General features: G+C 45.3%; 1 protein-coding gene across 1 annotated transcript; it reads left to right on the forward strand.

The window, feature by feature from the left end:
• LOC147619557 (uncharacterized) lies at window positions 1-26,083 on the forward strand. The gene is made up of 9 exons (XM_086773230.1): window positions 1-182; window positions 1,019-1,314; window positions 13,201-13,334; window positions 13,424-13,541; window positions 13,651-13,781; window positions 13,971-14,056; window positions 14,169-14,281; window positions 25,529-25,558; window positions 25,648-26,083. The coding sequence occupies exons 1-9, from the start codon at window positions 95-97 to the stop codon at window positions 25,714-25,716; spliced, it is 1,065 nt and encodes a 354-aa protein (XP_086629356.1). The 5' UTR covers window positions 1-94; the 3' UTR covers window positions 25,717-26,083.
• The last annotated feature ends 312 nt before the right edge of the window (window positions 26,084-26,395 follow it).

Genomic DNA, 26,395 nt, shown 5'->3' on the forward strand with positions numbered 1-26,395 from the left:
CACTCAATTGTCTATTAAGTTCACCGTAAGCGCTGCGTGGGATCATCTTTTTGCGACGAGGAGCCTCAGAGATTTTTGAAGCCCACCTTTCAAAATGGCATGGAATGTGGTGGTGCACAATGGTGTGTTGCAGCTGCAAGACCCTGGCTCTGCAGCCACTTTCTTAAGGTCACACCCTCCAGGTGACATTATTCTCAGATTTAAGCAACATTACTGGTATTATTTAACTGCCCATTCTATCATTTTCTTAATCTAGGCGAAATTTTCTGATAAATTTCATAGATTAGTTTTGGCATTCAGATTTGAACAATTTTGCGATTAATTTAATTTCAATACACAGTTGGGTAAGTGTCCATTAAATCTCTCCCACACACATGCACGCACATATGAGCACATGGCCTTCAGATAGCTTATAATGATCTCAACATCCTTTATCTCATTATACCTTCTATATGCACATGTCTATACCGAGAATGAGATCATCCTGATTGATTCCAAAACTAGAGTACACTCGTCAATTCATTTAACAATAAAGTTCATGCAAAGAAAAAAAAAATCAGTAACCTACCTGTGTTACCTATTCCAACACACACACACACACACACACACACACACACACACACACACACACACACGTGTGTGTCAGTATATACATGTACTTGTTTGTGTGTATATACATACACGTGTACGTACGCGCGCGCGCGCGCGCACACACACACACACACACACACACACAGGCACGCACGCACACACACACACATATATACATACATACATATATGTATGTATGTCTGTATACACATACACACATGGTGTGCGCGTGTGTGCGTGTGTGGATATGTGTTTGTATACAATCAGATCATTATAGATATTGAGATAAGCCCATTTATGTATTCTTTTTGTGCATTGTTAAGGTCATGTTTTAATGGATGAGTGTACATATGTATTTATGCATATGTGTGTGTGTGTGTGTGTGTGATCTCTCAACGAATAATTGCCGAGGCTGATGATGGTGCAGGGGTTTATACAACAACCCGTTCTACCAACAATGCAACTCATCTAGTCTTGTGGACAAGGCATCTTGAGCGATTGGCTCAGTCTGTCAAGCTGTTGTCAAACGAAATGCCTCATTTGTTTCCCAATGACCCTGCTAAACTTCCTCATTTCGATGATTATTTAAAATCCATTGTACAACCATCTTTAAGTATGGGGCTTCAAAAAGGACTAGAAGTCCGAAGCGATGATGAAGAATTATTACTTATGACATTCATTACTGGTTCGACGGATAAGATCTCAAAAAGCACACATCTGGATGTAAGTCATGCTAACTTAGATCTTAATTTTTGAATTTATGGTTTTTGGAGTTGATTGTTTTGTGCTTTTTTTGTCTCTATAAATCATGTTTTAGTATTCTCTCTCTCTCTCTCTCTCTCTCTCTCTCTCTCTCTCTCGGGTTGGTCGAACCCCCTTCTCCCCCCCCCCCCCCCCCCCCCCCCCCCCCCCGAAGGGAGACATAGGTTGGACTTCACTATCACCAACAGCTCTTGTCACGATGGCCATTCTCAGTATGATAGTTGAATACCTAAATGACACTAAGCTCTACATGGGGAGTCAACAGGCTGAAGGATGGAACTTTGGAAGTAATGGCAAGCATTTATCAAGGCAAGGACAATGAGATAATTTAACCTCCCTTTGCTTTGGGAAGCATGGCTTATGGAGCCCAATGAGTGTTGCACGTGTGCTTGTTTGGAACAAATGACTTGGTGTGGAAGAATTGCTAAATGATGTAGACATCATCTTGTCGGGAGCATGATGCCTGAAGGATTTCTATACACGACATGTATGCAGTGTACTTCCTTTGGTGGTTATGCAATAAACACCAAGGTAGAGGAAATGGCAGTGTTGCATATATGTTTCGAAGGATCCTAGGCACACGTGTCATGGTGATCAAGGAAGACCTATGCGAGCATTCCATTTGGATTTGTGTTGACATGCAAAGTAGACTCCCACTTTTTTTAGCATGATGCTACATCCCCACAGAGAGTCCACTTTCTATGATGGGTCACCCTATTGTCGTATACATGTGAGGGTGATGTCATGGTCTTAGGAAATATGAATGTATGCACTATCAATAGGCAAAATGACTACTGATGTATGCTTAATGTGGCAGCACACCCCCGACATGCATAACAGTGTTTGGGATAGAGAGTGCTTGGATCAAAAGGAGCCCGACTTCTATGGACACGAAATGATGCTTATGTGCAACAGTATGGTATGCCTTAATTGCGTGGAACAACGAAAGCCACTTGCATCAAACATGACAGTGACTATTTGCTACCTTTGAGAGTAGCGTATCATGGGTTACTGGGTTCTCACGTGGCCCACTTATACCGGAGTCTGATCATAGGCTACCCCAAGTCAAGATCAATTGGGGGGTACAGGAGATATCACAATTAATTGCACTAGAGTCTGACGCTGAGAGGCCGCCAAAGCTCAGTTTATGTGAATCTTGTTGAGAGGACATTTCTCATCACCACCCAAGCTGTTATGAGAACTGCTTTCCAAGTTATCATTTTGGAATTTTCCAGGAAGTCTTTTGTCACATCCAAATGTCCCAAGCACCAACCCACAAGACATTATAGGAAGATGGTTTGATGTAGAATGCAAGCATGCAGAAGAGGAGGTGATGCACATTTGACCCCTGATGACAGATGCAACCACGTGTACGAGAGATAAAGATAGAGAGAGAGAAGGGGGGCAGAGAGATGGGAATGGGGGTTTCACACAGTACACCACGTTGAGTGGGGAACAGGCCCCGCCCCCTCTTTAGGAATTTATTTCAAGAACAATCCACAGGCTTTTCCAAGCCAGGATTGTGTGAAAAGAGTATTTTTCCCAGTCCTAAAAGGGGATTTTTCTGGGTATTTTTTGGATTTATTTGGGGTTTTTTGTCTTGGCTGCTGGCCGCCAGCCTTTAGGCTGACCGACCAGCACTCCCCCTTGGTATATATAGATTTGCCTCATCATTCACTACGGTGTACCACTTCATTGTCATATCCGGACCCCGGTACCACTTTTGCTGCTGTTGCTGCTGCCGGGGACTGCACATCATCTGCCTCATCTTCATTGGCTCTTCAGGTCAGCACATCAGCGTGTTATATCTGGCCACACATCGTGACAGCAGTCCACCCTCTACTACTGGTCACACCATGGGACAGCAGCCCTCTTTGCTACATTCAGTGCTTACATCAGCATTTTACCTCTGCATTCACATCAGCGCTTACATCAGCACTTCATCTGCGTTTTACATCAGCATACATCAGCACTTCATCAGCGTTTCACATCAGCGCTTACATCAGCACACCATCTGAGCTTACATCAGTGTTTATCATCAGTTCTTACATCAGCACATCAGCATTTTCTCCACAGCTCATGGGACAGCAGCCCCCTCTGCTATACATAGAGCACTCCAGCGTTTTTGCCTTAGCTCTCACCATCGGGACAGCAGCCCACTCTCTGCTGCATCGGGACGGCAGCCCACTCTCAGCTTAGCTTCACCATTGACATCACATTAGGTACGTAGCGCCCGTGTCACCAGAGCTTGCACCACTCGGGACGGCGACCCTCTTTGCTCCTTACCACTTTAGGTACGCAACACCCGTGTCACTAGAGCTTGCACCACTCGGGACGGTAGCCCTCTCTGCTCCTCACCATCCCTTAGGTACGCAGCACCCTTGTCACTAGAGCTTGCACCCTTCAGGTACGCAACACCCTTGTAATCAGAGCTTGCACCTTTTAGGTCTTGCAGCACCCTTGTCATCAAAGCTTGCAGCACCACCACCACCACTCGGGACGGCAGCCCTCTCCGCTCTTCATCTACCACCTCAGGTAGAGCAGCACCCTTGTCATCAGAGCCTGCATCACCTCATCTTCCACTGCCACTACCACCTCGGAGTGCCTCTGCATCCACCGTCGCGAGCCTTCGACACCGACCACCTCTTGGAGTGCTTTGCCTCACATGGACGTGAGCCTTGGTCATCGATCGTGCCTCAGCTCCGACATCATCTCTGCTTTTGCACTGGTCTTTCTACTCAGAGTCACCTCACATCAGAGGGATCTTTTACATATGTCCACTCAGCATTATATATAGACTCACTCACATATTTCATGCTATGTGGTTTTGCTTTGATCTCTCATACATCTGGTCCTTTCGTCCTTTTGCCCTCATAGGACCAATACAACGAATGAATACAATATCAGGCAAAAGTGTCGATGTCGAGATTGGGCCGAGTTGATGTTGAGACACAAGATAACTGATGCCGAGCTCACCATGAGGATGAACCACAAGAGATTTACTCCAAGCTAGAACCAATATCCGATACTTGAATCAATTTTGAGGCTTTCAAACACCCACAAGAACTCTTCACGTAATATGGATAGGAATCCCAAGATGGCAAACTCCAAAGTGATAACTGCTGGATAGGACAGGGGGCTGTACAAGATAGCGGATGGGTGGCTTCATTGCTGTTGATGGCTGAATAAGAGATGGCAGCATAGGAGAGAACAAAACTGTGCTTCAGGGCTTATTCAGGCGGACCAGGGTAGTGCTTCTAGCGCCAAACGTTGCTCTCCAAAGGGCTATAGTGGCCAGCAGTGCTGTGTTGGCAGCGGTGCTACTGCACTGGCACAGGCGCCACCTGCTGGCTATGCAGGAGACTCTGTGCACAGGTGGCGGGCAGTTGCAGTAAAGGCGCTGATGGCTAAGTCAAGCAGCACAGGGAGCTACAAGAGGGATAAGGTAGCATTGGAGCACAAGGTAGCACAGGCGCACAGGGAGATTGTGACGGTCCTACTCAACAATCACAATACAATTCAAGAAAAATAGAATTTTGCACAATCTTATTTGAGGCAGAAAGAGAACAATTCTGAATATATCAAGAAATCTTACAATAATCTGATATGACGCACTCTTGAAGGAAAGAGTTCGAACCACTCGACCATCCCCGAGCTATCTCACTTGCACTCTCACTCTCATGAAAATCTCACACTCACACTCACACTCACACTCACACTCACACTCACACTCACTCGCACTCGCACTCGCACTCGCACTCGCACTCGCAGTCTTTTCTTTGATTTTTTGATTTTCTGTGTATTCCTCTTGTTCATGTTCAAAAGCCACAAGGAGCCCCTTCTGGAGCTTTCTCGATCCACGTGTCATATTTTTTGCGATGTCGCCCTTTTTGGAAAAAGCGTGTTCGGGAAGCTTTCTTCATACACGATCATCATTCCCATGAGATTACGTTTAAAAAAAAAAACACTGAGAAAACAATCCTTTTTCGTGGTACGTCATTTGCGCCTCGGTGATCTGATAAGAATGCTCAATAGCTCATCTTGAACATTGAATCCTTCTCTTCGACTTTGTATCTCTTCGTCCGAGGCTAGATCTTTGTTTTTGACTTCCGTTAAGTACTTGCAATGTCTTGACACGAAAATCTAGGTAGATTTTTAGCATAAAACCCACTTTGGAGTCACCAAACGGATATGAAATAATGTGAATCACAAAGGTTTCACTTAAGCAAAACTGTTCTATGTACAAAATAGAAAAACTCTCTCATACAAAACTTCACCTAATTCCATCTCTAACCTAATAAAAAATCACTCACAAAAATGACATCTACCTGAAAATGACCAAAACCAAAAATTTCCTGCAATACAAAATTTTGTCAAAACATGTTAGATGTCCTAACAAAACATTCTACGCACTTTCTATAACAAAAATTTATGAAAAATATTTATACGAAATTATGAAGCATCACAATCGTCCCTTCTTTTGAGAACTCTGTCCTCAGAGTTTAAATGAAGGAGGAAACTCTGCATGTAATGAATCTAAGTCTACCCAACGAAGCATCATCTAAGGGATATACATCCCACTTAATCAAAACTTCTACTATAGTAGTTGTCTCGTTCTTCTGTCCAAAATGTATTGAGGTTCGACTCTCAAACTCCCATCTTCTTGAATCCTAAATTTGTCCTGCAAAACATGAGAAGGATTAGCAACATAACTTTTCAATAAACTCACATGGAAAACAGGATGCACTTTTATATTACTAGGCAATTCTAGTTCATAAGCCAATGTTCCCACTCTCTTTAAGATTTTAAAAGGACCAGCGAAACGGGGTGAGTCTCCTATCCTTTCCAAGAATCAAGTTACTCTTCTTAGGAATGACTTTCAAAAATACCATATCACCGACTTAGAACTCACTAAGTGTATGCTTCTTGTCATAATAGAGTTTCTGTCTATGTTGAGCCTTCTTAATACACTCCCTAATAGTCTTGACTTCCTCATCTATCCTCTCAAGCATCTCTTTGGAAACCTCAACTCGGTTCTTTGGGTCTGAAAAGTTCACCGGTGTATAACAGTTTTGTCCATAAACGGCCTCGAAAGGTGTCATTTGGATTGAGCTATGCCATGAACTAGTGTAAGTAAACTCGGCCAAAGGTAAGAATTCAATCCAATTGGTTTGCTTTTCATTGACATACATTCTAAGAATATCCTCTAACACTCGGTTTACTCTTTCAGTTTTCCCATCTGTTTGAGGATGAAATGCGGTGCTCATCCTAAGCTCAGTACCAATGGCTCTGAATGTGGCTTGCCAAAAATTAGATGTGAACTTTGAATCCCTATTAGACACTATACTTTGAAGCATACCATGTAAACGAAAAATTTCTTTCACAAACAACTTGGCTACCTCAAGAGCACCATCTGTCTTCTTCATAGGACAGAAGTGAGCCATCTTCGTCAAGTGATCAACAACTACAAAGATAGTGTCATATCCTTCTCTAGCAGTGGGCAATTTAGTGATAAAGTCCATTGAAATTGATTCCCACTTCCTAGAAGGAATGTCTAAAGGTTGCATTTGACCTGGCATTCTATGTTGTTCAATTTTCACTTGCTGACAATGCAAACATTCTCTAATATAGCGTTGGACGTCACTCTTCAAACTAGGCCAAAAGTAAGCTTTTCGAACCTTATTGTACGTTTTTTATATCCAACATGTCCAGAAAATGGTGCATCATGACAATCATGAAGAATTTTGGTCTTAAAAGATGATTCACTAGGCACACAAAGTCTCTCATTACAGTACAAGTTCCCCTTGACCAAATGATATTTTCCCTGAAACCCTCTCAGATGGATTCTTGGCAATTCTCTATAGAATGCTCACATAAAAGGGATCTCTCTCAATTTCAGCTCTAATGTTTTCCATTATGTCCGACCGAACGACAGTCAAGGAATTAATCAAGGGTCACCTACTCAAAGCATCAGCCACCTTGTTCTCCTTACCCTCAATGTATTTCATCTCAAAATCATACTCGCATAGGAGGTCCATCCACCTCCTTTGCCTATTGTTTAACAAAGGTTGAGTGAATAGATATTTTAAACTTTGATGATCAGTCCGAAGTTCAAACTTCACACCAAGTAGGAAATCATAAATGTCTCCAATGCTTAAGGACATGCACAATTGCGGCCAATTCGCGGTCATGGGTAGGATACTTCTCTTCATGGCTCCCAAGTTTCCTTGACTCATATTCTACTACTCGTCCATCTTGAGAGAGAACACACCCAATTTGTGTTCCACTAGCATCACAAGTTACTACAAAAGGTTTTCCCATTTCTGGTATTTTCAAAATATAATTCTCAGCAACCTTAGCTTTTAAAGTGTCAAAAGCTAATTGACACCTTTCATCCCACTTGAACTTTTTTTCTTGTTTGGTGTGATCGGTCAATGGAGAAGCTATCTTAGAGAAGTCTCTAGTGTGTTTTCTCTCGAATTGTGCCAATTCTAAGAAGCTCCTCATATCTGTCACACTTGGGTCTAGGCCATTCCATAATCACTTTAATTTTCTCGAGATCTACATGGATATCCGCCTTAGAGATGACACGGCCTAAATACACAATCTTGTCCTTAACAAAGAAACACTTGCTTTGCATACAACTTGTGATCCCACAACTTTTGAAGTGCTTTCTTAAGATGAATTTCGTGATCTTTTTCATTCTTTGAATACACAAAAATATCATCTATGAATACAAGAATGAAATCATCCAAATATTCACGAAATACATTATTCATTAAACACATGAAAGTAGTAGGTGCATTAGTCAATCCAAAAGGAAGAAAAGTGAGCTTATAATGCCTATACCGAGTCCTAAATGCTGTCTTAGGAATGTCCGCTTCTCTGATGCGAATTTAGTGGTCTCCAGATTGCAAGTCAATCTTGGAAAAGACAGAGGACCCACTTAGTTGACTCAACAACTCATCTATGTGAGGTAAAGGGTACTTATTCTTAATGGTCTGCCTATTCAACCCTCTATAGTCAATGCAAAGTCTATAAGTCCCATCCTTTTTTTTTTAAACAAAACCGGACTACCCCAAGGAGAAACACTAGGTCTAATGAAGCCCTTTTGTGTCAAGTCATCCAATTGAAGTTTCAACTCTCTCAACTCATCCACATTAAATCTATAGGGTGCCCTAGAGTAAGGTTGGGTTCTTGGTTCTTCCTCTATGGCATGATCTAAGTCTCTAGGAGGAGGCGTCCCAGGTAGGTCATCCGGAAAAACGTCCCGATATTCATCGAGGAGTTTCTTCACATACTCAGGATGGTCTTCCTTCTTTGTCTCTTCCTTAAGCTCATCGGCAAAGATTAAGAATGTCTCACATCCTTGCCTAATCCCTCTCAAAAGTTTCATGGTCGAAATTAGAAAGGCCTCACTATTCCTCTCTCCCCTTTGAATAACTTGGGTTTCTCCCTCCTCACTAGCGAAACTCACAATCCTATCCACACAATTAATGAGGGCTTTGTTGGAGACTAACCATCCCAATTATTGCATCACACTTATCCATCTTGATGGCATAGAAGTCTCCCTTACACTTCCTTCTTGCTAAGGTGAAAGATAAGTTTTCCAAGAATCCTTGGGTGTAGTGAGTTTTTCCATTGGCAAGTTGGACGGGTCTCTTTACTTGATTTCCTAATCTCAAGTGTTGAGAATTTCACAAGTTTTGGAGAAATAAAGCAATGAGTGCTACCTGAGTCAACTAAAAATTGAACATCCCAATTTTTAATCTTTCCTTTTATTCTTATCACTGAAGCATGTGCATAAGATGCATAAGAAACCATACATTTCATTTTAGGTCTAGGTCTAGGCAACTCACCTTGTTCCCTCGCTTTCTCGATTGTCGGATTCGTCTCAGTCAACTTCGCTTGCATCTTCGGTCCAGTCCCAAAATTGAATTTAGCTTTGTTCGGACACTCAAATGTGCGATGTCCCTGCTCCCCACATCTAAAGCACAACCCGAGCCTCCTTGCTCGCTCAATGAACTAAGGATCATTCTGCCATGCTGTTGGTTTCTGGTTCTTCTGATTCCCAACGTTCTGATTATTGGACTGATTCTGATTTCCAGAATTTTGAAAATTTGGATTCTGCCTACCCCGTTGATTATAGGGCGCAGATCCTTGGTTTTTCCCACTATCATGATTCCCATCCTTTTGTTGCATATTACGCCCTCCTTGAAACTTGGAATCGTTAGAAAATTCAGATCTACGAGGAATACCTGAGTTCTGAAAACCTTGAGGACGATGGCCCATTGGAATTAACCGTGATTTTGCTACCTTTTTTTTAATTGTATGCTTTCATCCTTTCAAAATTTTCGGCTTTGGATACAGCATCTAAGAAATCCCACGATCTTATTCCCTTCATCATGTAGAGGAGATCCTCCTTCAAGCCCTTTAGAAATTTGAGAGTAAGAGTCTCGCCCGAGACTTCAGGTGCATGCTTGTCCAAACGAAGAAACTTCTCCTTGTACTTATCAACAAAAAGATCGCGTTTTCCCTCTTCAACTTGCTTTAAATTGTAAAATTCCATCTTCTTTTCCATATAATAATGAGGAGAACAATACTTCTTTTCTGCAGCAGCTTGAAATTCAGCCCAAGTAATTGGTTCGTTTGGTTTCTCTCGAATCTGTACATGGGATTCCACCATAATTTTGCGACACCACGCAATTGCAGCGAGGCAATTTTAGCCTTTCCCTCCTCATCGAATTCTTGGAGGGCAAAGAAATCCTCCAATTCTTGAAGCCAAGTCTCAAGATCTTCTCCTGTCTTGTTTTCACCATCAAATTCCGAGAGTTTTGCTTTCTTGAAAACTTGCTTTAGGGCAGACTTGGCCACATCTTCCTGTGCTTTTGCTCTTTTTTGATCTTTTGGTTACGATTAACATCGGGAGGAATCTCTACACAAATCCCCGCAGCACTTGAATCGTTCTTGTTCTGATTTGAAGGACCGGCTACTGCTTTCCCTTTAGCTTTGTTTAATTCTGCGGTCAATTGTTCAATAAGTTGAGCCTGTTTGGCCAACCTTTGTTGAATTGCATTATTATCAGTCATCTTTCAAGTACGATCAAGGATGCGGCCGCTCTGATACCACTTGTGACGCTCTCACTCAACAATCACAATGTAATTCAAGAAAAATAGAATTTTGCATAATCTTATTTGAGGCAGAAAGAGAACAATTCTGAATATATCAAGAAATCTTACAATAATCTGATATGATGTACTCTTGAAGGAAAGAGTTCGAACCACCCGACCATCCCCGAGCTATCTCACTCGCACTCTCACTCTCATGAAAATCTCTCACTCACACTCGTACACACACTCGCACTTGCATTCTCAATCTTTTCTTCGATTTTCTAATTTTTTGTGTATTCCTCTTGTTCACGTCCAAAAGCCAAAATTAGCTCTTTTTGGAGCTTTCTTGATCCATGTGCCATATTTTTGGATATGTCGCCCTTTTTGGAAAAAGCGTGTTTAGGAAGCTTTCTTCATACGCGATCATCATTCCCATAAGATTACGTTTAAATAATTAAAAAAAACACTGGGAAAACAACCCTTTTTCGTGGTGCGCCATTTGCGCCTCGGTGATCTGATAAGGATGCTTAATAGCTCATCTCGAACATTGAATCCTTCTCTTCGACTTTGTATCTCTTCGTCCGAGGCTAAATCTTTGTTCTTGACCTCCGTTTAGGACCTGCAATGTCTTGACATGAAAATTTAGGCACATTTTTAGCACAAAACCACTTAAAACCCACTTTGGAGTCACCAAACAGATATGAAATAATGTGAATCACAAAGGTTTCACTTAAGCAAAATTGTTCTATGTACAAAACATAAAAACTCTCTCATACAAAACTTCGCCTAATTTCACCTCTAACCTAATCAAAAATCACTCACAAAAATAACTACCTGAAAATGACCAAAACTAAAAATTTCTTGCATTACAAAATTTTGTCAAAACATGTTAGATGTCCTAACAAAACATTCTACACACGTTCTACAACAAAAATTTGTGAAAAATATTTATGCGGAATTATGAAGCGTCACAGAGATGTAGGTGCTGCAGGGCAGAGGCGGCGTTGGGGGTTGTTGGCACTGCTGACGGCTACAAGTGACGCAGAGCTTTCAGGGCGGTGCCTAGCTGTAGCAAAGGTGGCGACGTATCTTCACAAGGTAGCGCTGCTGAAGTGCAGGCGGCGGTGCAATAGAAGAGGCGGCGCTGATAGCAAAGGCGGTGCACAGGGCATAGCCGGCGCACAGAGGGCGGAGCAACGGGCGGAAGTTGGCGCTGCAAGGGCGGTTGTCGCCGGTGGAGGTGGAGATAATGAGCGACGTGAGGAGTTAGGGAGAAAAGATGATGTGGGCAATGGTTTCTTCACAAATTCTCCCTCAAGGTTCTCCACGAGTTTCTATGCTTCACCAAGAGAATACAAGCTTCTTATATATTGGGGGAGGGGTCCATGCTTTTGCCTTGTCTTGCTTCGTTTTATTTTTCTTGCTTTTGCTTTGCCTCCTTGCTTTTGCTTTTCTTTTAAATATTATTTTAATAATAGCCAAAGTTCTTGATTTGCTTTTTAAATCTTCAGGGCCTTGCTTTTTGGCCCTATGAAAAAGTGGCTTTTAGCTTTTTGATCAAGTTCGATGTCCTCTTTCCAACGGTGCCCTCAGCTTTTTGGTCAACAAAGTTTGACTTTTGCTTTTTCCTTCTTTTTGACCAAGAGGGGTGCTTTTTCCAATTCCAACTTTAGGAACCCTGTTTCCATGTGTCCATCATCTTATCCGTGTGTCTAGGCATGGGTTATATCATGTGAAAAGAGCATGGAGGACCAAATAGTTACACTATTAGTTTGTTAGTAGAGCAGTGCATACTATCAAAGAAAAGAAAGAGGAGGCAATACGAGGTCTTGTCATGAACCACAATGACACAAGAAAAGGAAAAAGTGACTTGGAAACTTTGGCAAAATGTGAGAGGCTAGAAGCATGAGGAGTTAGGAGACTTTACATTGCAAGATATGTACAACTGTTACATTGTGGTCTACATTGATAATTTTTCTTCTTTCTTTCTTACCAAAATGGGGCATATGTTTGCAAGGCTAAACATATCATCATATTTAGCTTGCTTGTGTGCGTGCACACACGTACACATGACAAGGAAGCAATTGATATGTATTGTGTGAATCAACTCCATGAATAGTGGCCACCTTAGGTAGTGGGTAATCATAATAGGTATGATTGGATATATTTATGTACTAACTCACGACCTGGGTTGGCAGTTTAGGTTTAGCAATATATACTAAGCAAATCACAATCATTAAATGTTTGCTAATCATATTCCATTGTACTCAGTTCAGAGTACTATATTCAGTCCTCCTCTGTCAGCGAGTTTTATTCAACTTAATCGATCCTTAGTAGTTAGTTCTCGTTTGATTCAGTACATTCTTACCACATTTAATTATTGCTAACCTTTCCCATGGATAGGTTTGCTCTCAAAAGTGATGAAAACTCAGCATAGTGGCTCTGTACAAATATTTGAACATTGAGATGGATAAACATCTATGCATATCCTACACCCACCCTTTGGCATTAATTCTACGAATAGCTGCAGGTTATGTATAGAGATTTGAACACTAAGGTGGATATACCAACCTACTTTCAGGTGTTGACGATGCAAGTAGGGTGTCATAATTCATTGTATGTAATCTACTTGATACAGACCACAGGTTGCATTTACACTCCCATTTTGAAATACGGACCTTGCCGTAAAAGGCCACCTTTTGCTGATTATCTCTTTGTTTGCATTTTGTTGCTACAGGAAAATAATGGATTTGAAGTGTATGTGCATGTCTCTAGGTGTATACCTGAGAGTGTTGCAGAGAGTGGTGCCCACTTGGCTGTTATGGGCCCGGGGCGCAGTGTTCCAAACGCCAAACATTCAGAGTGGGTCAGGTAAAGGAACCATTTACTGCTCCTGGATGACTAATGAACTCATTTTTGGCTGTTTTAGCAAGGCAATTGATATGTAAACCTCTTCTCAGGACTCGGCAGGCGCTTGAACAGTCCCGACCCAAAGATGTTACAGAGATTATCTTATCAAACGATGGTGACCTGCTTCTAGAGGGCATGGTTACAAACTTTTTTGTGGTGGTTTCTCGTGTATGTTGCGGAACACTGATATGTCTTTGCAGTAATAGAAACATTTGTTCATTTCTTGGCCTTAAGGAAGGCTAAGAGCCTGCACATGACCACCTTTCTTGCTTTGCAGAGTATGAATGCGGTCATGGAAGCTAATGTCCATGTTGACGGCGGCGGAGAAAAGAGGTGGGAAAACATCATATTGCAGACAGCTCCCTTGAAAGGAGTGTTACCAGGGGTTCTTAGGAAGCTTATCATAGAGTAAGTAAAGGATTAAGGCAGTTCAACACTTGATTACATTATAGTTTTATGGATTAACGTGTGCTCACTGAAGATAAATAGTGCTGTGAGTCTTGGAATTATATGCAGTAGTGATACATTGAATGTGGACCTGGATGGGATGCCTGGTGATTGTTTTGCACAATGTCTGTTCATGCTTTTGTTTTGTAGGATCTGTGCCGAGCAAGGAATACCTTGTGAAGCAGTGCCTCCTTCATGGAGAGATCGCCGTCTGTGGATAGAAGCATTTACCACAAGTATGTAGCAAAAACTACAGGCATTTTTTTTAGAACTGTTTTTTTCCATGAGGTCTATATGGTTGTCACTACAATCTTGTAACGTTTAGCAATTCATCACATTTATGAACAGACAGTGTTCGCTTAATCCAGCCCGTAGGATCCATCCAATGTCCCGTTCATTGGGACTGCGCAAGTGAGCCTCAAAACTGGCACGAGAAGTCTTGGGAGAGCTTGGTGCTGCAGGTAGTTTCAGGTTCTTTTCAAGGAAATACCAGATTTACTCCACGACATGTTTGCAAGAGAAGAGAGCTCTGTTTTTAGGGTTATTTTAAAAAATAATGAGCATGTTTGCCCACCCCACCTCCTCCAACAGCACCCCACCCCCGTGTGCCGGCCTGTACAATCTTACCCTACTACAGTTTGGAACTAGTGCAGACTATGCTAAGCATGACCAAATTGATGTTCTACGGCTTTGTGAATAGACCCTCATGATTGTTTTTCTTTTGAGCTCAAGATTAGGAAACAATCAAAGTAGAGCTCTCTTTCAAGCGAGCTGGAGCTTCCCCCAACTGTCAACCCCCCTTGGCCATCTCGTCCCCCCTCCCTCTTGCGCATTCTGTGCGCTGGTGGTGTCCCCCCGCTTCGAGCTCGAGCCCGAGCCCGAGCCCGCCTTCCAACCCTTTGCGCCTCAACCGTGGGCCTTCTCCCCGCCCTCCCTCTGTTCTGCCTGTGCCTTCCCCTTCCTTCCACCTTCCTGCTCCTCCTCCGCCTGCTTTCCTTTTTCGCCTGCCTTCTGGTGCTGCCTTTATCCGCCTGCCCTTCTCTCTTCTGCCGCCGGCCCCTTCTCCACACTCCCATTTTTGCCTTAGTCCTTCCATGCCTCTGCCTCAGCAGTTTCCAGTTTATGGTAGTAGTTCATTCAGCAAGAGTCAGCCCTCTCTCTAGTCTTCACCTTCCAGGAGGACTGCATGGCAGTCGCTTCGTCGTCCCCAGCCGAGGCCGCCGTCCCTTGCTATTTTCAGAGGTGGATCTCTAGCTGTTAGCTTCGACACTATCCTCCCTTGCGGCCTCTACTTTAGTTTGCAAGATCGTAGAGGGAGCCACCCTGCGCACAGATAAATCTCCAGGAAGCCCTCATCATCGAGCCTGGCAAAATCATCAGCATCCATTTTCTTGGGCTTAGCTACTCTCATGTGGAGTTTGATTCACCCACAGTGGCCGATCGCGTGATGCAGCCAAGTTTCGTCGCGATATGCAGTGCTTAGGTGTTCTTCGCATGATGGCATCATGGTTTCGACCCTGCATCTGATCGCCTAGTGGCAGGTTTATCCGGCTTCCCTGCTGTGATAGTTTGCTTCCTTGGCCTTGGAAGGAGTATCTCCCATTGATTTGATCGATTGGACGATTGGCAGGGCAGGTTTTGGAGTCCCTGCTGACGGCCGCATCAATTGTGGCCAGGACATCAAGCATCCTATCCATTAGAGTTTGCATTGCCTCCCCGGAGGATCTTCCGCAGGTTATTGCGCTCCCAAGCCCCCAAGGGCGACCCGACTCTTCAACAAGTAGAGTACGCCGATCTCCTCGGCTAGTGCTTCAGAAGCAGGCAGATAGGACCCCTTGCTCAGTCATGCCCTCGGTGTCAGGCCCATAGAGGATGCCCCTTGAACCCTGCCCGAGGTCTCAGCAGGTGCGACTGGCGAGAGCAGGGGAAGTGGGGCCTGAGTCCAAGGTAGAGATACGTGACCAGTTGACCCTTGCGATCCCAGGCTCAGCAGGAGGAGGGCACTAGCCATTGGCAGATAGTCCGTTGTCCTAGGCGGCGGCGCTGTCTGCCTCCCTAGGAGCACCACCAGCCAGATCGCCATGCACGTGCCCCCCCGCCCCCCCAAGGTAATAAGGCCCACTGGTAATCGTTATGAGCATTTAGTTCCAAGGAGGATATGAATGACGTGGCGACCTGTTAGATCCCTTCAGGATTCAACCTAATACATAGGGATAAACAAGGTTAGAGAAACCAAATTAAAGGGTATAGGCAAGCTCACCACCCAACCCAAATTAAAGGGGTATAGGCAAGCTCACCACCCAACCGTAGGTCCGCGTGTGCAAACCACCCGAGCCAGAGACTAAGGTTCCACTCCCACAGGCCAAGCCAGTCAGCCTGGACGTCCCATACCACCAGAGCCTGTCCTAAGAGACCTTCGACAAGACCGCCTATGGTCCGCCATGTCCATGGCAGGACTAAGCCTCTTGGTCTAGAGGTCCAAACCACAATGAATCAATAATAACCCAAGACTCACTTATATAGTGCTTAATACTGCTATAAGTAACAGTTGAGCCATAAATAGCCAATAACCGCACGGGCTTCCTTCTAGTCCTAGCAGGGGACAGAGTCCCCCCTGATTTTTTTGCTGCCTCAAGACCCCACTTTCGACGAGAGGGGATTCAAGCTTTTTGCTGACTAGATAGGATCTATTTGCTTCAGAGCCTCAGCAGGTCCAGGAGGTAGCCTAAACCTTTTACAGCTCTATGCTCACTACTATACAAGCCTCCAGGGGTTGTGCTTGCCCATTTGTACCATGGAGAAGTTGCTGGATGCAGAGTTTGCAGATGACACCGCAGCCTACCTCATGGGGTTGGAAGGGAACCTCTGCCACTTTGCAGCAGCGGTTGAGGAGTTATGCTTGGCTTCAGGGGCGAGGATCGATTGACACAAGTTGTGCAGTTTTTGGGTTAGTAACACTCCCAGTTCGACTTGGTGTCGAGTTGACAAGCTCAGATGGATCCCTCACGGCACGGCTGTTCAGTATCTTGGATGCCATGTAGGCATCCATATTTCAGCAAAGCAGCCGATCCGCTCCTCCTGAGCATTCAGAGGAAGCTTTTATATTGGAGCTCGGCTGGGTTGTCACTTGCAAGGCAAGCGGTGGTAGCTAACGAGGTTTTTCTGGCTACCATGTGGTACATCACCCCATGCTGGGCCTTCCATTATTCTTGCCACCTCCATCCATAGTTACAAGAAACGGCCATTTCAGTCCCTATATGCGCGTTTCTCCGTTTCAAGACCCCATCCGTTTCCATGGCCATTTCTCGTTTCCGAAGTGATACTGTCACAAGAAACGGCCGTTTCCACCCTTAAAAACTCGTTTCCCCGTTTCCATTCCTCGAACGTTCCATTCTCGTCTCTTGTTTCGGGTGACTATGCCTCCATCCTCCTCGGGCTTAGGAGGTCTAGACTCCGCGATTGAGAGCAGGGCCCTTTTGTGGGCAAGTTGATTGTGCGGGGACTACAGCCCGAGGAGGAGCCCTGGGAGGATTTCTTGATCAGCCACATTTCCTCACGCTTTCTCACTTGCAGAGGCCCCTTGACATTGGGGATTCAATGGATCTTCTCAGAGGCCCCTCTTTGCGATCTCAGCGTTGGTTTTGAGGACTGGTTTGCAATGAGCCTCTTCCACACCTGATGACTTCTCCGCCCCGCTCTCATCTAGATTCCCCCCACCTGCGAGGAGGAGAGACAACCCTTGGTTTGGAACCCTCATTTCCGCCTTCCCTCAGGACACATGATTGGCACTAGATCTCACTTCTCTTGGGGCGGGGGGCCAGCTCAGACTCTGGGCACTTAAAGTGGTAAGAGTTACCGTCAACTCCCGGAGCCGACACAACAGGACCGTTTGGGCACGTTGAGAGGAGCCTCCATTATGATCCACAACATTGACACTGCCATTCCACCGGATTGGATTCTGCCTTATGAGGATCCACAACATTGACACTGCCATTCCACCGGATTGGATTCTGCCTTATGAGGATCCCTTGATATCCTGTGGAAGCCTCTTTCACCCACACTAGAGTTCCCTTGGTGGTTTTTGGTTATTCACAAGGCTACCTCATTAGCACTCATCAGGTCAGATTGGACGGCCGCATGACAACGTCCTAGTGGCAGATCGGTGATGTCCTCCCCTCCCCTCCGCTGAGGAGAGGAATTGGGACACGGATCCCTCCCCCCTCCTTGAGGTTAGAGGCATCGCATCTTGGCGCTTATGGCTCTGGGAGAACAGCACGTTGGTTCACATACAGTGGGATCCCGGAGAGAGGCAGTGGACAGACCCATTGATCCCGAGATCCCGAGGAGGCCATCCCATTCTTTGATTACTCTGCCCGGCTTGGCCATTGGATCCTCCTTGAGACCACAGATAGCACCCTGGCAGCGCGGCAGCATTGACACGCCCAGGGAGTCCCGGCTACTTTCATCGAGGATTTCTGTTGGAGTCTCTGGAGCAGCTTCCGTCCGTGAAAGATCTCCTTTCTCTAGCTCTTAGCCCATTGGAGCCTGAAACCGATCCCGTCAAATGGGAATAGACTCCGTTGGACACCCACACGTGTAATAGCACAACTTAAATATCACAAATTGAATGGACAAGTTAATAACAACTGAAAATCGAAATGAAATGAAATGTTGATCAATGGACACCAGCACTGGGGCCGGAACGGGCCGACCCCCGCCTCAATATATGATATATTATTGGGAGTATTTAAAAGATACAATGCTCCATGGGTTCAAAGAACCAGATGATGTCCATGTACAACTGAGATGAATACAGTACCAAACAAGAGACTCGAAGTAGACATTCGAAGGAGAGCAGTCCACTTGAGTAGTCTAGTCTGTACGGTCCTGTGCCTTCACTAGAATCCGTGGAGAGCGCCCCACTGGTGTTCCAGGACCGCGCACAAACAGGCGCTCCCGTACTAACGCCTGGCTCTCCCGATCTCGGCACCCATGGACCGTGGTTCTCCAGAAGCTTGGACTACCCGGCACCGAACGGGTGTTAGCAGTAGAGAGTAACCTTTATCAGATTTACATCAAAGTCCTTTACTTAAATCTCAATCCACTTACGTGTAGCCCGCTAGTGGAAGACAATTACCCGATGCATCTAGGTGCAGCTACTAGAGATGGACACTAGGGGCGCAGCAGCCTACTGGCAAGAAGGAAAAGGGCATAACCGCCGGTGCAGCTACTTGTGGAGGAGAGCGTAGCCGCCTGTAGAGGGTGCGCAGCCACTTGTAGTCGCCCGTGGAGAGGAGGCACAGCTGCCTGTGGCCGCGTGTGGAAGAGAGGCGCAGCCACCTGCTGAGAAGAGGCGAAACCGCCTGTGGTCGCCTGTGGAAAGGAAACGCAGCTGCTTGTAGTCGCCTGTGGAAGGCGTGTGCAGCCGCCTGAGGGGGGCGTAGCCGCTTGTAAGGGCAGAAGACGCCTGGCTCCAGCCGCCTGTGGAGTGGCGCAGCCGCCTATGGAAAACGCCGCTGCCTGCAGAGGGAAGGCGCAGCCACCTGTGTAGAGGGAGCAGCCCACTTACGTGCAGCAACCTGAGGAAGGCGGAGAGATGGCTTGTGTGCAGCTGTCTGAGAGCCCTGGTCTTGAGGAATTGTGTGCAGCTGAATATATGCACGAGGAGGTTCACTCCTACGTGATGGAAGAGGGTGCATGATAAACAGCTGGCCGGCCCACATAGTTGCATGGAGGCGGCCAGATTCCAAGTCTCAAGGTAGGTGGCCATGCACCCACCCCCACACATGAGACTAAGTGAGGGGTTTCCCTCCCCACCTTGCCCCATACGTGGGTATCCATAATGGGTGCCCACCCTACTAAGGACATCATTAAATATTTGGGAGGGTGCCCACTCTTTAATGAATGTGAACTTGCCACCTTATAAAAAACAAAAGTTAAAAAGAATGCTATAAAGTAAACAAGTGCAATACACTTACCACCTGTTCACACGCAACAAAACTCGTCAGAAGACAGAGCAAACTTCACGACTCACTGGCAGGCGTCCCCGCTCAGTAAGTGGCACGTCAAACAGGCAAACACAAGAATACAAGTCATGCGAAAACAGTTCCAAACATGCAAAACATGAATGCATGTGCAAATAGTATCATGGACATATCTCCCGTTCATGGAACAAGTACAAAACATTTGTAGGGCACAATGATGGCATGACAAAAACATAAATCCCGATCTTCCTATGGAGTGATAGTCCCATAGGTAAGACACAGATCCAGGCACGAGCCTCCCTATGGAGTAACAGTCCCATAGGCAAGACACGGCACAAATACTGGCTCTTCCATGACGTGACAATCCCATGGATAGAACACAGTCCAGGTCATACACGGGTGGCACCAGTCTGGCTCCCGTCCATGTTATGCAAAAATATTGGCCCCTTCACATGAGACACTGGCCTGGCCTCGAGTGAACGAGACACAAATCTGGAGATGGACCAAATGGTCGGCCAATTGGTGACAGAGCCTAGCTGTGGGCACGTGGTTGGCGATCATAGGCAGGCTAAGGAGATGTTGTTTGCGGCAGCCGTGTGGAGAGCCAGAGACTGCGTGTGGGACTGCCCCTAAGCACAATAGGTATGGCAGTGCATCCTCCCCCTATTCACCTCTATTCACCTCCAATCCGAGCACTGCCTGCACCATCACATGGGGAACTGTAGCTTGGGTTGCAGAGGCGGGTGAGGCCTTACTTTCTGAGGATGAAGGACAAAGCCTTGCAATGATTCTCACTCTCTGTAGCGGCGGCAGTTCCAATATGGCCGTGGACTCCAGAGTCACACACTAGCTTGCAATGGGAGACCATCAACAGCATAGCAGCTTGGCACATCTAGCGAGCTTGCTGCTACAACCAGGCCATTGACGGCTTGACTACAAAACCAGCGCTGAGATCAGCCGTTCCATTTGGGTGGATCTGATACACACCCTCCGGGCTGTTCTGAGCACTTGACCAGTGAGTCAGAGCGCATGCAGCAGCAGCGTGAGGCTTTCTTTTGTGCTTGGACTCCGGACCCTTCCTATCCAGGGAGAACGGTGGAGTTTCTTGTCACTATAGGCCCAGCGTGGCTTCTCCAGTGGTAGCCTCCCTCTGATAGAGCAGCCAATTGAGGAGGCACCCCCCTTCCTTATCTCATGTGTATATTTGGACTGCTTTCTATTGGAATATATATCATCTCCAGAGGGTCTACATGTAATTTTTTCATACTTGTACTGGTGATTTTTATGAGGCTCTGCATTAGCATATTTAGTAGATATTATTTAGGTTTTGTCTACCATTTTTTAGGCTTTTTATAGCATATCTATGCTACATAACAGCTGTTGGCCTGCTATAGCTGGCTGACCAGCTCATATGAGGGATATATAAGGGAGCACACCCTTCCCCTCATTTTTCATCTCATTCTTGCTGGAGGTCATTGGCTGTAGCAACAGTCTCTTATGCTTGTAAGCACCTACGGGCTTCCCCCGTGCTCATTCAGCAATAATCAACTGTTCCCAGCCTTTTGCGATTTGTGCTTTGGGCCCAAAACCTGTGTTTGCTCTTTCTTTCATGTTATCAGAGCCAAACACTGATCCACAGGCAAAAGGTGCTGCGTTTTTTCTGATTGGAGCAGAGGCTTCATCAACTTGCTGCGTTTTTCTGCATCTGTACCTTGGGACTGCTACGTTTTTGCTGTTGGAGGCTGAAGCTCTCTTCTTGGTGTTGAGGACAGGGTTCCTGAGAGATTTGCTTTCTCTATTTCTCTTTTCCCACCCTCCTCCCCTTTCTTCTTTCTCTCCTCTTGTTGTGCATAGCTTGAGAGGAGGCTATTTGTTTTTTTTACAGCCCTCTTGATTCAGAGAAGGTTTCTTGTCAGAGGACATGGCTTCAGGAGATTTCTCTACTGCTGCTACTGCTCGAGTTGATACTCCAGCACCTTCATTGCCTGTATCCCCTACTCCCACTCCCCAGGTGGTTCCTCTTCCCAATCTTTCTTCTTTGAGTTTCTCTCATCCAGGTCTTGCTCCCACCCCTATCCATATACCATCCTACAATACCAACTATCATACTTGGTCTTTCTACACTTAGTTATTGCTAGGAGGAGCCGGTGTGTGGATTACCATCTCCACACCTCACTTGGTGGACCTTGCTTTGAGAAGCATATTGGATGCTTGGGCCCGTCTTATCATCATCCATTGCATGACTCCATCTATACAGGCACAGTTTATCTCTACTTGGAGTAATGCTCATCAAATTTGGATTGAGATCCAGAGGAGGTATGGGAGAGTTTTGACAGTGATCTTATACCTCTTCCACGACCAGCTCCTCCTCCTCTTCCTCCTGCTGCAACTCCGGTGCTAGCTGTTACTTTATAGCCACTAGTTCTTGTTGCACCAGCTTCTACAGCTCCCAGTCCCTATGAGTCTTGCTTTGACTCCGGGATTACCCCCACCAGTGCTTACTTCATCACCTCTCCCAGCAGTATCGGATGAGTCCTCTACTACAGCTGGAGCTTCTTCTTCTTCACACTTTGAGAGGGAGGCTGGCCTACCTCGGTGGGATCAGCAACTCTTTAGAGATTTTGGTCTTACTAATACACAGCTCCATAACCAGATCTCTACCACCACTCCTGAACCTCACCATTCATCTCAGGCTTCCATATCTCATCACACAGCGAATTATGCTCTCATGAGTTCTCTCCAGGAGATTGATGAGCTTGAGAGTCCATAGGAGGCTCTTTCACAGCCGTAGTGGCGGCAAGCCATGGAAGCAGAGATGTTCTCTATTGTGAGGAATCACACTTGGTCTTTGGTGCCACGGCCTTTACATCGTCGTGTGAAATGGATTTTCAAAGTCAAGTCTCATGGAGATGGTACTTTGGACAAGTACAAAGCCCGCCTTGTTGCTCGAGGATATGTTCATAAGGCAGGTGAAGACTTTGATGAGACATTTGCTCCTACAGCCAGGTATACCACCGCTTGAATGTCTCATCGGCTTGAGAGTTCTTCGTTATCTTCGAGGTACTTCAGATTATGGCATCACCTATTCGAGTGGTGTTTAGTTGGTTGGTTTCATAGCTTTTGATCGGGCAGGTTGCATTGATACTTGGAGGTCTACATCTGGATATTGCTTCATGCTTGGTACAAGATTGGTTTCTTGAAAGTCTCAAAAGCAGAGGAATGTTTCTTCTTCTTCCACTGAGGCTGAGTATAAATCCTACCTTTCTCTCCTCCACATTGAGGCACTTTAGATTCATCAGATTCTGGAGCATTTGTGCTGTGGCGACACTTTCTAGTTACCATCTTCTCGGATTCTCAGAGTGCTATTGCTCTAGCTCAAAATCATGTGATACGGGGACGATCCAAGCATATTGAGGTGCATTATCATTTTGTACGCGACTGGATCGAGTTGGGACTTCTTCGGTTGGCCTATTGTTCTACCAAGGACAATGTGGCTGTCCGAGAGCTACTTTGGAGATCTTACTTCAGCGTGCTAGTATTGGACCGTCCCTCTTTCATTGAAGAGGAGGTGTTGGAATATATATCATCTCTAGAGGGTCTACATGTACCTTTTCATGCTTGTACTGGTAATTTTTATGAGGCCCTGCATTGGCATATTTAGTAGATATTATTTAGGTTTTTTCTACCATTTTAAAGGCTTTTTATAGCATATTTATGCTACATGACAGCTATCGGCTTGCTACAGCTGGCCAATCAGCTCATATGAGGGATATATAAGGGAGCACACCCTTCCCCTCATTTTTCATCTCATTCTTGCATATCTGCTGGAGGTCATTGGACGTTGCAACTGTCTCTTATGCTTGTAAGCACCTATGGGCTTCCCTCGTGCTCATTTTCAGCAATAATCAACTGTTCCCAGCCTTCTAAAGTTTGTGCTTTGGGCCTACAACATGTGTTTGCTCTTTCTTTCACTTTCTAGCAGTGTTGTATTTAACCGTATGGCTGGTTTTTCTTTATAACTAATAGAAGGATCTTTCTTTGGGGAAAAAAAATAGATGCCTAACCCCTAGGCTATGGTTAATCTAACCTGAAGGTCTTAACCCTGATTAGCCTTGGGACGTAACAGCTGCTGTATTGTGCTTCAAGAGGTTGATGGCACGTGGGGGCATATATTGATACCAAGTTCTACACCCACTATTGGGCACTGATGACGTTAGCGGGGATGTCGTAGTATCTAGTCCATACTATGCATGATGGAGTTGATGGTTTATTGTCTTGTGGATGACTACCATGAGGTTATAAGTTGCACTTTCTTAGAAGGTGAATTTGGGCATGTTCCTGGATTCATCTAGGTATATATATATATACACCCGTTGCTGCCACCAACTGGCAGGCTCAGTTCCTCTCCCTTGTTCCTCAGTGAATTTTGGCACCAGCTTTGGGAGAGCTTTGACCCTCTTCCTTCGGCTGCCAGCTCACAAGAGCCTAGCAGTGGGCATGTGGTTGGCCATTGTGGGTTGGCCCGCGTCTTGTGGTCAATGTGAACTCCCTAGGAGACACAGCTCCATTGCTTTTTGGATTTCCCAAGGCACAGAAAGTTTGCCCCCTTCCCCCTCCCCCCTAGGAGACACAGCTCCATTGCTTTTTGGATTTCCCAAGGCACAGAAAGTTTGCCCCCTTCCCCCTCCCCCCTACCCCCTCTGCGGCCTGCCACCTCCTCAAAAAAAAAAAAAAAAAGAACCCCCCTCTTCTTGTCTTTTGTTTATTGACCTCATTAAAGGGTTGTAGGCGGACATCTTTTTTCAACTAATAGAACGATCTATTATCGGAGGAAAAGAAAATGACCCTCCTTTTGCAGAGTTTTGAGACTGTATTGGGGCCTTAATCTGCTGCCTTTCTCGGTTAAACAGGGCTGGAGTGGGGCTGAATGATCAAATAAGAGGGGAAGGTCCCCTTTAACAGCAATTTTTTCCGAAGTTTTGGAGATGCCTCTGGATAAGTTTTTGCCACTACAAGTTCCCCCTGTTCAATAGCTAAAATCCCACTGTTGCATTGCAATGGTCTGTGCATGCATCATCATGTATGATGCAAGTACTGCGCCTGTTCACACAGGACCACTGTTCCATCACATGAGGAGCTTACTTAGTCTGTGCCATGAAGCCAGGTGTGGTGCTGCTCCAGTTGTACCTACATCGCATCACAGCAATGTAGTCTTGGCAGGTTCCCCTGACTACATGAGTGGCGGTGACACCTTTAAATAGCATATAGGAAATTATCAGCAATCTCACTGCTTGTTATGCCTTGCGAGCAAGGTTTAGGGAATCGGGTACGTTTTCCCGACTACATAAGATGTTGCCATGCAAGGTGGCGCCAGTGTCTCGGGATTCTAGATGGGCATTGCTTGGCATGTCTATTATGGGGAAGAGGGAGGCTCTAAGAAGACTATCAAGGGGATTCCCAATCCTTGACGTGCTGAATTCCACTCCTCAACAACTCAGTGTTTTTTCCTGATCCCATTGCAAGCTCTAGATAATGGAGAAATCTTACTCTTAGTTGGAGGTAAATGTCTTTTCTAATTGCGGTATGGTACATGGGGGTGGTACTTTTGTGTCAAATCATTTTCTAAAAATTAAGAAAATATAGTGCATGTTCTTGGCTTTCTAATTTATCTTTATATATATATTATCCTCATGATGACCTTGATATCCCTTTGTTGGGAAACAGGCTCCTGGGCACCTAACGCAATTCATCCAGGCAAGTGTAGTCCATGAAGAGGTCAAATATTCTCAAACATGCCATTTTTTATATTTAAAAAAGATCTAATGAGAATCTTCTTTTGCCAGAACCATGTCCAAAACAAATTCGTCATGCACAGTGTTTCAATTGATTCCTTACTGAAGAACTCATATTAATCGCCCGTTTTTATGTAAAGAGATTGGAAGGGCACGCTACTATCCAAAACCCAGGTAAATTTTTTCATGTCTTCTTCTGAAAGAGAAACCCAATCCATTGGAAAGTTACTGGTGTGGTGTAACTGGTAAACAATTGAAATGGTTGGATACAAGGGAGGTGTAAAAGGTAATTATTTGAATGGTTGTGACGGGGGCTTTTAGATCATGGGCCCTAATTGCAGGTGCTTGAACTAATGCTTCTTCCCTTTGGTGGTACCTCGGTGTGCAAAAACACTGAAGGATAGTAGATCTCTGTGTAAATATATACATTATATGCTTTTTGCAGTATTTCAATTGCCAAAACAGTTGATAGTTCCCCCCCCAACTCCCCCCCCCCACCCCCACCTCGCGCGCCCCCCCCCCCCCCCCCCCCCCCCCCCCCCCCGGAAAGAGATCCTTCTATTAGTTACCAAACAAAACAGCCATGCTGGCTAAGCGCAAACTCAGCTCCATAGAGGGGAGTGATAATCAAGAAAACTTCATTTGATTGGTCTTGACTCAATGCCCGTGTCTCCTTAAAAAGCTCCTTCTTGGCATTGAGATTCATTCTCTTCTCAATGGATGTTTTGGATTATGCACCTCCGCACGAATCTAAACTTGTTGACTCATTGTCTCCTTTGATTGAGTACCAATTTTTGTG

The sequence above is a fragment of the Cibotium barometz genome, chromosome 33 (genome assembly GCF_041138505.1).
Source record: "Cibotium barometz isolate CiBa-2024 chromosome 33, ASM4113850v1, whole genome shotgun sequence".
In the NCBI taxonomy this organism is placed as follows: domain Eukaryota; kingdom Viridiplantae; phylum Streptophyta; class Polypodiopsida; order Cyatheales; family Cibotiaceae; genus Cibotium; species Cibotium barometz.

Excerpts from the sequence above, each read along its gene's own strand:
- LOC147619557 (XM_086773230.1), top strand. The coding sequence starts at position 95 with ATGGCATGGAATGTGGTGGTGCACAATGGTGTGTTGCAGCTGCAAGAC. Across the intron at positions 13,335-13,423 it reads AAACATTCAGAGTGGGTCAG|GACTCGGCAGGCGCTTGAAC; the intron begins GTAAAGGAACCA and ends ACCTCTTCTCAG. Across the intron at positions 13,542-13,650 it reads TTTTTGTGGTGGTTTCTCGT|AGTATGAATGCGGTCATGGA; the intron begins GTATGTTGCGGA and ends CTTGCTTTGCAG.